We start from the raw sequence: 15,011 nt of genomic DNA on the forward strand, positions 1-15,011 counted from the left end.
GACCACCTTCCACCTGCATGTGGTGCCCGAAGAACAGCCAGCATTTTTTGAAATACCTTGAGGGGATGCGAAGCGGGTGGTTTGAAAGAATCCGCGAGCTGCAGAATAACCAGAGCAAGATCCGGCACGATTTTGCAGTCATACGGGTCGAATCGAAAACCGTCCCCAGTATAGAGATATGTTGGTTAGGGGACAGAGCGCTCTTGGCATGGTTGATCTTGAGCCCCAGGCATTCCAGATTGCTGAGGAGGAGGAACTTGTGGGACCTTAGCCCGTCCTCTGACTGTGCAAGAACAAGCCAGTTGTCGAGGTAGTTCAGAATGCGGATTCACGTCTGCCTGAGAGGGGAAAGAGCCGCGTCCATGCACTTTGTGAAAGTGCGGGGAGCCAGAGAAAGTGCGAATGGAAGGACCAAGTATCGATATGCAACCCCTTTGTAGGCGAATCTCAAGAATCTGGATGTGGAAGTACGCGTCCTTCAGATCCAGGGAGAAGAACCAGTCCTCTGGTCATATTTGCGAGAGGATCTATTTCAGTGTAATCATTCTGAAAAGCTGTTTCATAATGGCCCGATTCAGATGTCTGAGATCTAGGATGGGGAAGAGACCTCCATCCTTTTTGGGTAAAAGGAAGTAGCGACTGTAGGAGCCTGACTCGGTTTGGTCTGGTGGAACCGGTTCTATGGCTCCTTTGTCCAGTAAAATCTTCAACTCCATGCCCAGAATGACGTGTGAATTTGCACTCTGGTGACACAGACTTGGTGAGTACCTGAAAGAGCTCGCCGTCTACACCTGGCTTGGCCTCACTGTGCTCTTTAGACAGCAGAGGGGCAGGATCAAATGATGAGCCCGAAAACTCCCCTGTCTGAAGCCACTAACGACATGTTGTCGTTTTCCCTGAACTTGCATCTACTAAACGGGACCATTTAACTGGCGGCGGCCAAGGGACGTTGGTCAGGCTGGGAGAAGTGAACCGGCAAGCCCGCTCTTATCTGAGCACTTAGATCCTCTACCTTGCTGCTTTTTTTCTCACAACCAGTAGCAAGAAAAGCAGAAGGGCACGAGGAGCTCTCTGAAAAGAAAGCAATCCGCAAGCGGAGAGATGAGAGACTAAAGCTCTTGCAATGAGAGCATTCAATCTCTTTGGGTGCGTCTTCGGCATGGGAAACCCCTGGGACGACACACACTCACCGTGGCTGTCAGCACATTGCAGGAACCCCTGCACATGTGACAGGTATGGCGCGGCATTTGAAACAACGCCGGATGGCAGCAGGGAAAAGGCCGGCTCTGATATATAGCCATAAGCCCCGCTCTTTTGGCGGGCGCCATCGCCATAGGTCCATGCAGCTTCGCTGCCATTGGCTCAAAGTTTTACTTTTCACTCACCAATTGTCATTCACTGCGTTATTAAAAGCTTCAGTCATATGAGAAAAAATTGTTTTCCCATAGCGTACTGCTACGCAGTACTAGTTTTCCTAAGATTGCCACCTAAGCATATCCTAAAAAGTTGGACTGCATTCGACAATCATAAGTTCTTTCTACACAATGCAGATCATACATACATACATACAGGTATAAATGAATAGATGAGCCTACACAACATCCTGAATGTGACCAACATTCACACAAACATAGTTCAGAAAGAGCCTATAACAGAGTGCTTTTTTTATTATTATTTTTATTTTGTCAAATAAAAACAGCTATTCACACATACATAAACAAAGAAATTAGACAATAAATTAGCAATACAAAAAAGCCAATCAGCTACTGCGCAGAACACACACATATACACACACACTTTTCAAAGTCCCACTACAAGATTTGATGATGGCTCCACATAAAACATAGCTAAAGTTAAGTTTTCACGTAATTTTGTAGAAGCACAATGGAAAATAGGTTTACTGATATGTGATGTTGGTTGCTGCAAATACGATAACTTTCTCCTACTTTGCATTTTCCTTATTACACGGTTAGACTGTAAGCATATTATGGCATCTTTGCACACTCGTACCCAACAATTTGTTTTAATTTAACAATTTTAATTTATGAAAATCTAGAACTTAAGACGTTAAGTTTGTTACAACATTGGTTTATAGATATAGAGTACAGCCATTGAAATGACATGTAATTGCTATTTTGATTACATCAAATGTCACAAAAAAAGTGGAACATATTTTGTGGAATGTTTTAATTGTGTTTTAATTAGTGGAATGAAGATTTTTATGAAAATCTTTTTAACTGAATATTAGGAAATATTTATATATTATAAATATATATATTTACATTGATAATTCATGTAATTACTACCTTAACTCCATCAGATATTACAAAAAACAGAAGCGTCATTTATGTTAAGTTTTTTATACTGTGTTTTAATTCATGGAATTAAGCTTTTAATGAGAATTATTTTTTGTGCGAAATTTGGGGTAAAAAACATAGAAACTGCTTATTTTACATTAAAATACAATTAAGTAATTTAGGTAGACAAATTACTAAATAAATAAATGCATAAAACTAAAGAATTTAAATGTATTAAAATGGGATTACAAAGCGCCCAAATTTGTCCACCAACAGCAGATTAGTGCAGTTAAACATGTTTGTATTAGATATGTTGCTGTAAATATGTTGGTTTTCTCTTTAGAAATGAAAAGTATTGCAACTCTGAGTCATTCATATGTTATTTAAAGTTTCTAAAATGGTTATAGGCAGGTTGTACTGCATGTCCGCCCATATAATATTACATAAAATATTTAAATTACTAACTGGTTAAAAACACAAAACAGTTTAATCCATTACATGATGTGACCACGACCAGTAGATTGCGTTTGCGTCACAAGGTAATATCGAGACCACGAATTTAGGTCGCCACAATGTAAGTTTGGTCATAAGATTACGTTGAGTCTGGGTCTGAATTTGTAACTTTGTATTAATAGCTGTACAAAGCGATCTGACTTCGGAAATAAACGAGAATGAGCGTAGGATTGCACAGAACTACAGTTTGAAAGAAGGTCAAAAGTATATTAGATTTTTTCTGGGTGGATTAATTCACTTGTTTTACATCATAATGCCCAACTTTAAGAGCGCAGAGTTAACCACACCTACTTAGTTACATTCCGCGGAATACACGGAATAGAAAAATCTCTTACAGTTGACATTTCATTCAACGGCAACTGCATTTTCCGTCATACCGCCCCGCACTAACAATAACAAATTTATAAATTACAGAAAATGGCAAGTTCGGCATGATACACATGATCACGTTTCCAAGAAGTTGACACAACAGAACTTCATAAAGGTTCATTTCTACTTCTGAATCGGCCCTACAAAGTAGGAATAAAGCTGGTTTTCCTTTATAGTTGTGTGTCATTGTCGTGTGTGTGTGTCGCTTGTGTAACCAAGACAAGAGCCAAAGAAGCAGCAGCTTGTTGTGTACGCTGTCAGCACCGTCCACACTGGAACACTTGAGCACCAGGACACGTTAATATAAGTGGTAAAACACGCAGCAAAATGGCTGAGGAGAATAAACAAAGAAAACGGGACTAAAACACGCAAATATTTGCTGTAATTACAAGCAGCTGGACTTGACGGCAATCCTAACAGCTTCCCTACAAGTTATAAAGGAATCAGATGTTCCTGGACACTAAAATGTTGTGCAGAATTGCATTTCCTAATATTGTAAGCAGTAATTTTGCTGATTGTTTTGCCACCCATGGGGGACTGCATGCTCACGTGGTGTTCACTCGGTAAAGTGATGACACATCCATACACTCTATAGCGGCAAGTAAAGAACAGTCACTTTTGCAGCTTGATTTGTTAAATACAGAGTAATTTATTCAGATCCCACGCTAGAGCTGCTCGATTCTGGATAAATTGAGATCAAATATTTTGTTTCAAATAGAGATCACTATTCTCTTACGATTCTGAATGACAAATAAAAAGTAATTAATTAAGGAATTGTTTACAACAATTACCAAAGGTAAATTATAGTGGTTCATTTTTTTTGCCTTTGTCAATACACTGCCATTTATTTTAATGATATTAAATAGGTAATGCTAACAAATGAATTTAGACCTACTTGGTTCAAACCATACTTAGTAACCCTCAGGTTACTAGCCTACATATTTACCAAATAAGGACTAAATAGCTTTAAGAAATCAATTAAAGAATATTCCAATTAATTAAAGTAATGAATGTTAAAATTCTGATGCAGAACAATTAGTCGTTTCATTCCTACTGACAGCCAGAGGCAGTGTAACACTAGTGGAGTATCACAGCACCAGCCAGGTCCAGAAAATATACCAACAAAGTCACATGGTGACATACGCTCAGGTGTAATAAGCCTGTGACGGTCAGCATTCTGTCTCTTTCGCTTCCTTGCCTTTTAGAGATAGGTCGTTGTGATAGATCGATATTCGTGCTGGCAACTGCAGCTTATCAGAGCAGCGAAGCCTCGTCCTGATAAGCGGTGTCGGCACACTACTGCAGCGCTCATGATTTTGAATATTTTCTTCGTCTGGTGAGTTTTTATGCTAAATGTTTGTTTCTAGCACTGGTTACACTCTGTGCCTCTCGGTGCTTCCTGGTGGCTAGTATTGTCCGTGCTTATTTGTAAGCTCCACTAACATTGATTACCCACATTATCCAGTGATACTTTCCCTTGTTTGTTTTTTGAGCATTTTCGGTCCAACCAGCAGTCATATAACATTTTCATATAATTCATTCTATTTGATCTGTTCATAATTTTTTGACCTTATGGTGCAATCCGAGGGTGTTATCTTCGAGAGATCATGTCTCATCTGAAGGATGTGCTGACGGATCCATGTGTGCACTGCAGCATCTTACCTATGTCGGACGAACGGCTCCGTCTTGCCAAGTTGGACCCCAACTCACCAGTGCATGTCGGGCAGATGGATCCTGCTGTCCGGTGGATAAAGAAGAGTAGCACGTCCGCGGCAACGAGCGCCCCTCCGTTTAAGAAGGACGCCTCACTTTCAAAGACTGTTGTGGTGCTATCTTCGGAAATGGCAGCGTGTTTAGGATGATGGGGCCGGCACCGGTCCAAGTCAGAAAATTAGCAATGATTATTCTGAATCACTGTATCTCTCGCGTCATGCTGAATTAGATGTTGAATTAGATCTACAAGCATTTCGGATTCCGTTTCATCATCATGGGAAACCTGTAGACGTTATTGTTCTACCTCCCCCAAGATGTCTTTACTGAGATATTAGCAGCTGAGGTTTCAAGTGGGGGATCAGTTCGATCGATAGAGCATACTCAGTCCGCCTCTGATGATACCTTAGCTGTACTCCTTAAAGCAGCCTAATGGGTTTTTCAGGCTGAGAATTCCTTTACCATGCCACTATGCAACGATTTTGTGGCAGAGTCTTCTAATGCACTTATGGGTTCGGGTGTACCTAAACGACACTCTTAAATTGCTTGCACCTGGATGGACCCTGTCGCAGCCTTAGTGGTGTCCACTGATGAGGCCATACAAGGTAATGTTCGATGCCCTAGTTCACAGTGTGGTCACACAGATTCTCTACTAAAAAGGCTTACGAGTCCACTGCTTACATAACTCGGACAGAGAACACAATCTGTCAGTTGCTTCTTGCCTCTACCAGTATGTTGGAGTCAGGGAATGTAGATTCCTCCGTTTCTCAGTTTCTGCAGACGGCTCTCCTGGCCATGGGGCACGTGACTTGTGAACTGGGTGCCCTTACAGCAACGCTTTTGGCAGCCTTCAGACAGGTATGGCGTGTGCAGGCACAGCTATCAAAGGACTGTAAAAAAACTCAGAGACCTTCCTTTTGTTCAGGGGTATCTCTTTGGACCCATTGTTCCAGAGCTGTTAGAGAAGCGAGTGAAGCGGTCAGAGACTACCCGTCATCCTACACAACTATAGAGGCTTCACCCAGATGTAGTTCAGGAGATCTGGCTGCAAGTCGCCTCTATTATTGACGCGGTCCGGCAGCCCCTGGCAGCTTCCCCAGAGAAGAAACTACGCACAGTTAGAGAGCAGACTTTGGCATCCGGACCTGTCTCGCCTGCAGTTGTGGGTTTGGCCCCTTCCTTTAAACCCCTTGTTGCAGCATTGTGACCCGGCAGCTATTTCCAGTGCTGGAGCTCCTCCAAGACTATTCTCATCATGGTGCAGAGTGCGTAATGTTATGCCCATGACTTGGGGTGTTTCAAGAGTTTTAAACTTCCTTCAGCATTTATTGGATGACGGAAAAGCAGCTTCCACATGGAAGGTGTATGAAGCGATGATTTCTGCATATCATGTTCCGGTTGAGGTTGCTTCTCTCTGATCTCATAGTCTGGTGTGCAGTTTTCTGAAAGGTGTGTGTCGTTTAAGGCATACAAATTTTCCCGTTCGGGATTTACATCTTGTAATCCCCTTCCTTTGTTCATGTAAAGACTGCCTTTTTGTTTGGCGGTTGCTACTGTGAAACGAGTTGATTAATTACATGCACTATCTGTCAGTGAGATTTTTTAACATTGGCTGCCTGATGGGACAGGGGGTGGTCTTGCGACCCAAATCATCTTTTCCCCCTTAAGTTCTCCTCCCACAGTTTTTAAAACTAGACCTTACGCTCGCGGGACATAACTGGTGACATTTTCCAACGTAATGCAAGCAAAGGTTTATTGGAAAGTTGCTAGATTTGTCGTTTTGTGCTTCTCCTGAACAAAAGCTGCTAAAGGGCTCGTAAAAGTTACTTAATCAAGAGACAGACTTACCTACATTAGAAACACTGTTTTGTGTACGCACTTGCGTGTGTGCGGGCCAGAGAGGCACACGGCAGAATGACTATAGCGAAATCATTGTTATGAATGTTATGAAATGTTCCCCATGGGCCTGTGCCCATATTGCCCTGTGGATAATGGCCCTGGTCTCAGATATTCAACAGATAAATGGCATATTCTGAACTCCTCCGCGGTTAGTTTCTTTTTAAACATCTCAAATATAAAGTACTCGTCCTCAGGCTCAAAAACGCTTCACAGCAAAAGCGAATCGTAGTAATGCGCTCACGTTGTGTCTGTCAACTTGTCAATGATAAGCGGAGCTGTGACTGACGGACGCAAACATCAGCCACCCAACCGTGCAAGGCGCGCAGCTCCGGACTCTCCCCTTCTCACACACATAGGCCTACACTGGTGGGTTTGTGATCTACTCATCTTTTCACATGTGATATAACAACTAGAAAACAATCCATTTTGGCAGGTCGGACATTAGCAAGTTCTTGTAAAAAACATTTAGTCCCAGTCTGGAGTCCTGATGCGTCACCTGATGACTTTGTTGGTATATTTTCTCTACCTATCTGGCTGGTGCTGTGATAATCCACTAGTGCTACACTGCCTCTGGCGGTCATCCGGAATTCACAGAACCACAGTTACATTCGTAATTAGCGCTTTCTCCCATTTAGAATAAAACATACCTGTAAAATTGACAGAAGAGAACAAACTCACCCAGACATGCTGCAGATCTCTGCTGTTGACAGGATAAAGGACGCAGTTGGTCCCTACAAGCTTCACTGCACATTCAGTGGTTATGTTGGTCACAATACCACACTGTTTATTCTGCAAGATGCAGACAACACACAGATAACAGCTTTAAAAACCAGTGCTCAAACTTACAATGTGTCCAACATTTTGATAACTTCTAAAATCCATTGCAACATGATTAGTTAAATGTATAGCAATATAGCCAAATTGTTTAATAAACAGCCTTTTAAATGCTAGTCGTGAGTGATAATACAACTTACATTCAAATTCAAATGCCGGACGAAGTCTCTAGGCACAATAGATCGATCTTCAAGTTTCAGCTAGAAAGGGTTTTGGGTGGAAAAAGAGACAGGAGATAAGTAAACAAGTACAGTGTACTACTTTTATGTGCTATTATTCTGTACAAAATCAATAAACAATGTTATTCAGACAACCTGATAAAAATATTTTAAAATTGTTAAGACTGAATAAATAGTAAAATTATTAAAATAGTTTAGATTCGTTTTAATGGTAAATTATATTTCCATATAATTATTATATTTATTAGGTTAGTTTAGAAAAATATTTTGCTTATTTTTCTTTGTTTCTCAGGCACAGTTTGATTGCCCACCGTAATGATTTGAATGCAAAATGGGCAGGGTCTGCTAAAATTCCTCCTTTAGCTTCGGCTGTTGCCGTAAGAAAATAAATATACGGGGACCACATGATTACATGCTGCCCTGTTTACCGGGTCCCAAAATTATCAATATATTTGGTTTGTCAAACATCAAGCAGCGGTGCTCAGACCGATCGGTGTGTACTGCAGGAGAATTTTTTTGAACTGAAATTCAAATAAAATTTCCAATGCCAGTCAATTTTTTGTTGCACATACAACTTGTTAAAGAATTTGTATATTTATGACTTAACTGAACCTTCTGTTCTGCAGGTTTGTCACTGGTCTTAATTCTACTTTCATGCTAAATTGCTAATTAGTGTCAATTTTGACAGAACATGTTTATTTAGTTTTAGTCATATTTTAGTCATCCCCATCATTTAGTTTTAGTCGACGAAATCTACATTATATTAAGTCTAGTAAAATCTATCTGGTTTAACTAATTAAATTGGTGTAATTAAATGTTCTATACAAAGATTTAACTTTACCACACCTTAGAATTAAATTAAACAAGGTGATTCCCTTTATTTCAGAAAAGTTGAGTAACTGCTGGATATGCGTTGTTGCAACACAGAGAGACAACACTGATGCCATTGTTACCGTTTATTGCTGATACTGTGTATAGCTTTAGAATATACTGTAGCACATGCCACTACCCGTTATGGTAAGGGATGCGACTTTTCTGGACAACGCGCAGTCACGCACTAGGCGATTAACCACTCACAACACACTGGGCTAGCTAACCAATCTGAGTCCATTACGTATTTCGGAGGGAGAGGCTTTATTCAACAAGGATGACAACGCAGTGAACAATAAAGTCACAATATTTGCTATTGTTTGTTATTCCATACATGCACTGTGTTTATTTAGATCTCAACAGTCAACTTGCAGCATCCGTTTGAGATCAGCAGACATACAATCTTTGCCTCGAAGAAAGATATGCCTGTAAAGGTGCGTTGATATTTGTAATTCGCTTCTTTTGATCCTGACCAAAGAAATTATAAAATAAATGTAGTACTGGTTCACGTGGCGTTCAAACTGGCATTTTAACAGTGACCTAGAGTTACAGAACCTAACAGCATGTGTGTTAAATCGAAACGTCATTGGACACCTTTTTACTAGGGATGCACCGATAACACTTTTTAAGGATCGAGTACGATACCGATACTTTTTCCCCTGGTACTCGCCGATACCGATGCTAGATTTTTTTTGTTTGTGGCAATTTTCTAAGAACAACACAATAAGACTAATGAACATATCAGAATCTTTTTTTTAACAACTTCAACTCATATTATGAAAAAATAAATCAATCTTACGTGCTTATCAAAAATGTTCAAAGCCAAAATCCACAGTGTCCAAAAACCTCCAAAGGGCAAAACCGAGGACATAAGCATGCAGATTGTCATGCGTGGGTCGTCATCATTGATTTTGAAATATTTCCACACTGCTAGGCGCGAACGAAGCGTTAAGAGAGAGTGATTTACATGTTAAGTCAATGTAAAGACGCGATAGACCTACTTATGGTGCGATTCACGCGAATGAGGCGCGAGTAGAAAAATCTGAACTTTGGCGGAAATTTTCTCCGCGTTAACCAAAAAGGAGCCTGCTGTAGTAGTGACGTGATTATGACATAGCGAGCGGAGGCAGAAATCTGAAACAACAATGAAGGACTGCGCCTCTGAAGGATCTGACGGACCCAGACACGCCGAACGAGTCTACGTCTATCTTCAGCCTTCCATAGCACATAATGCGCAGCTACCTGTTCAACAAAATCCATGTCCGCAATTTCGCAACAAGACTGGAGCTGCCTGCCAGAAGCCCCTCCCATGGTGCGAATTCCACGCGCGAATGAAGCGAGTAAACTCAAAATGTTCAAGCGTCCAACTACAAACGAATAGCGCAATTTAGGTGTGGACACTCTATGACATTGTGTCCGCTACGGCAGGTGTCTCTGTGTGAACTGGAATGTTCTGTCAATTACGTCACGTGAGGTATCGGTCTTTGGTATCGGGGAATTTTTAAGAGTACGAGTACATGAGCTTGGTATCGGGCCCGATACCGATATCGGTGCATCCCTACTTTTTACAACACTATTTCCTTTACATAGTAGCATTAACAATTTTAACGTAAAATATTTCTTGCAAATCTCCTCTAAAAGGAATCAAATTAAATATAAAAGCAAAGCTATCTGCCACTGCCAGGGCATTATTGTTCTATCTAGAAAAGTTATAATGATATTGAACTTATTGCTTATATACATAAACTCTCTTTCAACAGAGTGTAAAAATGTACCGTATTTAAAGCACATCTTTAAACAACTAAATTATTGCATGCTACTTTTTTCTTTATATTAACAACTCATAAAAGGAGAACACAATTCCTTTAATACGAGTGAGTATTTTGGGCCCATGCGAGATCTTTATTATGCTGCTGCCCCTTTAGGAGCAATTTATACAGATATACGGATATAATATACTGTGACGCGTCAGTTTTGTTTCCCAGCTCTTAACCTTCATAAAGGTTTAAGAAACAAATTACTTTTACATGGACCCTTGATAATCTGGGAAATTTTAAGTAATTTTGTGTATATTTATCGGTTTCAGAGTAAGAAGACATGAAAGAAAACTCAGTTCAATAATAGCGCTCTGACTCTCTAAGTGCGAATCTGTTGCACTCGAGACCAGCTCGTTCGAGTCCGAGTCAAGACCGAGTCCAGAGTAGGTCGAGTTCGAGTCAAGCATTCACACAATAATCCGCATTTACAGAGCAATCGCACCAGAGTTCGTTTTAATCGAACCAAACATGGCACATGTGAACACATCTGTAAGCATTCTTATTATGTGTTAACTTCACATACAAGAATCAATATTATGCTGTGAACGATAAAATGCAAGAAAGTTCTATCACATGAACACCAATCTGCAGGTTGTAGTGCTGGCGTTTATATGTATACCAAACATATTTCTGTGCAATTTGTAACTTCATATCTTGTTTATTGTATTAAAGTTTTATGAAAAGAAAATCTGAGAAGGGATCATAGAAGTAAACATTCCGTTAGGGAATGATTCATTTTTTGTGTGTGTGTTAGCTTGCTGTCTAGCATCTTTAGAGTGACACAGTTGTGAGGACAGCAGTTAGCTTTGTGGCAGAGTGATACAAACAGTCTGGTGTAGGGTTCATTTCGTTAATGAAAATAAAAACAATTAAAGCTGCAAGCAGCATTTAGCGGGTTCGAGCACTTTTAAGGCATCTAAAGCATCTTTGCCTTCATCAAGTAGGCCGAGGACTCTCATAGTAAAACACCCAAGTGGACGATACTCCCAACGCCTGAAAAATTATAGATACAGTCAGCAACGGTGCATAGACACTACACATGATTACACACATATGCACATATAGTACACTTGAGGGGAATCATCTTTTCAGGTTAATTTGGTCACATCCATTTAAGAAATGATCTTGCATTGAGATAAATGCATTGAGTTGCTGCAATGTGACTGGCTGAGTAACAATTTGGGTTTACATGCAATTAAACTGGTGTACATAATAAAGGTGTGTGTTATGTTAAGCAAAACAGCATCTTACAACCAGCCAGACATGTTCTATATTTATAGATGTTTGAATATGGAGCAACGTTTAATGTGTAGTGCTTTATATGTCTAACACCTTGTGCCTGTGAGACAGGAAACGTATCTCTTGTCTGATCACCATCATATTTTGCACGTGTGTTTAGTGTAATAAGATGTATGATTGTACTTAATGGCAAGTCAATCGGATTATTTGTTAAGGAGTAGCGAGCTTTCAGGTACACCGTTGACTTGAATATAATAAAGGACCCTGTAGTGGTCATGCAAATGAAAAAGTTGAACATGTTTTTGATAGTTATTGATCTAGACAGTCCAGAGAATTGTACTGTGGTGGAAATTTTGATATCGCTTGAAAAACCAAGGACAAGTTCGCAAAAGCAGCTTCTTAACATCATCACAGATAACTCACAAACTGTTTGATCAACAGCCAAATTTGTTTGGAATTATGAGAGCTTTCATAAGACATCGATAGTTTGTGTAAATGTCGAATGTCACGTGATACACAATTGTTAAGGCAACCAAAGATGTGTCAATTTTGCCATTTTTACTGTTATAGCGCCACCTAGTGTCCAAACGCCGCGGTATTTTGTAGGTCATCTCGGAGTGATGGTCTACACATATGTTCCAAGCCCCATGATGATATTTCTAATAGTGCTCGAGTTATGGGCATTTTAATGTAATTGGCTCCGCCTATTTAAAATGTTTACGCCCCTTAGCAACCGTGAAAGGAAATTTCAACTTTTTTTTGATAATTATTTACCTTCACACTCCAGAGAAGTCATTTGCATTGGTTTGGATTCGATCGGTCGAAAAACCTAGGACAAGTTCGCGAAAGTAGGTTTTTGACATAATCAGCGATAACTCACGAACCGTTTGATCGACAGAAGCGTGTCCAGAGGCAAAGTTGTTCAGAATGAGAAGAGCTATCATATGATGTAAATAGTTTGAGTATATGTCAAATGTCACGTGATACACAATTGTTTATGCACTCCAAAAACGTTACTTCGCCCCCCGGTGGCCGAATGAGTTCATATTTCTTACAGACCTTCTGGACCATGAGTCGAACAAGCCCAGCGAGTGTCGTTTCGATCGGCCTCCGTTAACCCGGTCTAATGAGTGCTCAAACTTCATTGGCCGATGACCGCCATGTTTCATTTGATACGCCACTGTCCTTTTATACAATCACCGTGCATGACACAAAGACACACCATACCAAATAATAAGTCGATCGGGCAAACGGTTGGGTAGTTATAGCCCTTTTCGAGTTCATGTATATTATAGCGCCACCTAGTGGCCAAGCGCCAACTCCTTTTTACTGTGACCCCGGACTGATAGTCTACACATAGGGTACAAGCCCCATGAAGATTGCTCAAACGGTTCATAAGTTATGGCCATTTTAGTCAACCATGGCACTTCCGGTTCAGACGTTTTGGCGCCCCCTAGCAATGGTGAATCGAAATTTCAACGTTTTTTTGATAATTATTCACATTCACTCTCCACAGAATTCATCAGCGTTGGTTTGGTTCCGATCGGGCAAAAATCCAGGGACTAGTTCATTTTATTTTTTTTGCATAAAATGCAAATTAGCAGAAAAATTTGCATACCGGAAATGAAATCGGAGATATACGTTTTTTAAGTTTTGAGCCAATGATTACAATGATATAAAACACTTGGGTGTGCGACAAACGGTTTAGGAGTAAAGAGTGCAAACGCGCTTTTCATGGCTGTAGCGCCACCTATGGGCCGATTTGGCTGGGTCCATGTATCTGAGTAGCGACAAGGACTACTACCATCTGACCAAGTCTCAGCTCTGTCGGCCTTACGGTTTAGGCTGCCCAATTAGTTTTAGGGAAGAATAATAACAAAGAAGAAGAATAAGAAGAAGAATAAAACCCACAAATACAATAGGTTTCTAGCCCTACGGGCTCGAACCCTAATAACAAGCAGCATTTAGCGGGTTCGAGCACTTTTAAGGCATCTAAAGCATCTTTGCCTACATCAAGTAGGCCAAGGACTCTCATAGTAAAACACCCAAGTGGACGATACTCCCAACGCCTGAAAAATTATAGATACAGTCAGCAACGGTGCATAGACACTACGCATGATTACACACATATGCACATATAGTACACTTGAGGGGAATCATCTTTTCAGGTTCATTTGGTCACATCCATTTAAGAAATGATCTTGCATCGAGATAAATGCATTGAGTTGCTGCAATGTGACTGGCTGAGTAACAATTTGGGTTTACATGCAATTAAACTGGTGTACATAATAAAGGTGTGTGTTAAGTTTAGCAAAACAGCATCTTACAAGCAGCCAGACATGTTCTATATTTATAGATGTTTGAATATGGAGCAACGTTTAATGTGTAGTGCTTTATATGTCTAACACCTTGTTCCTGTGAGACAGGAAACGTATCTCTTGTCCGATCACCATCATATTTTGCACACGTGTTTAGTGTAATAAGATGTATGATTGTACTTAATGGCAAGTCAATTGGATTATTTGTTAAGGAGTAGCGAGCTTTCAGGTACACCGTTCACTTGAAAATAATAAAGGACCCTGTAAGGGTCACAGAAATGAAAAAGTTTAACATGTTTTTGATAGTTATTGATCTAGAGAGTCCAGAGAATTGTACTGTGGTGGAAATTTTGAAATCGCTTGAAAAACCTAGGACAAGTTCGCAAAAGCAGCTTCTTAACATCATCACAGATAACTCACAAACTGTTTGATCAACATCAATGGTTCAAAAGCCAAATTTGTTTGGAATTATGAGAGCTTTCATAAGATATCGATAGTTTGTGTAAATGTCGAATGTCACGTGATACACAATTGTTAAGGCAACCAAAGATGGGTCAATTTTGCCATTTTTACTGTTATAGCGCCACCTAGTGTCCAAACGCAGCGGTATTTTGTAAGTCATCGCGGAGTGATGGTCTACACATATGTTCCAAGCCCCATGATGATATCTCTAATAGTGCTCGAGTTATAGGCATTTTAATGTAATTGGCTCCGCCTATTTAAAATGTTTACGCCCCTAAGCAACTGTGAAAGGAAATTTAAACTTTTTTTTGATAATTATTTACATTCACACTCCAGAGATTTTATCTGCATTGGTTTGGATCCGATCGGTCGAAAAACCTAGGACTAGTTCGCGAAAGTAGGTTTTTGACATCGTCAACGATAACTCACGAACCGTTTGATCGACAGAAGCGTGTCCAGAGGCAAAGTTGTTCAGAATGAGAAGAGCTATCATATGATAACAAT

General features: G+C 40.2%; 1 protein-coding gene across 1 annotated transcript in view; it reads right to left on the reverse strand.

Moving 5' to 3' along the window:
- ube2o (ubiquitin-conjugating enzyme E2O) overlaps positions 1–15,011 on the reverse strand; it is a 52,150-nt gene that overhangs the window by 20,579 nt on the left and 16,560 nt on the right. Inside the window, exons 2-3 of the mRNA XM_079461145.1 lie at positions 7,763–7,822; positions 7,467–7,577 (exon numbers count right to left, since the gene is read on the reverse strand). Coding sequence (XP_079317271.1) covers positions 7,467–7,577; positions 7,763–7,822 — 171 coding nt within the window. The remainder of the gene's footprint in view (positions 1–7,466; positions 7,578–7,762; positions 7,823–15,011) is intronic.

This window comes from Barbatula barbatula (assembly GCF_947034865.1).
Source record: "Barbatula barbatula genome assembly, chromosome: 7".
In the NCBI taxonomy this organism is placed as follows: Eukaryota; Metazoa; Chordata; class Actinopteri; order Cypriniformes; family Nemacheilidae; genus Barbatula; species Barbatula barbatula.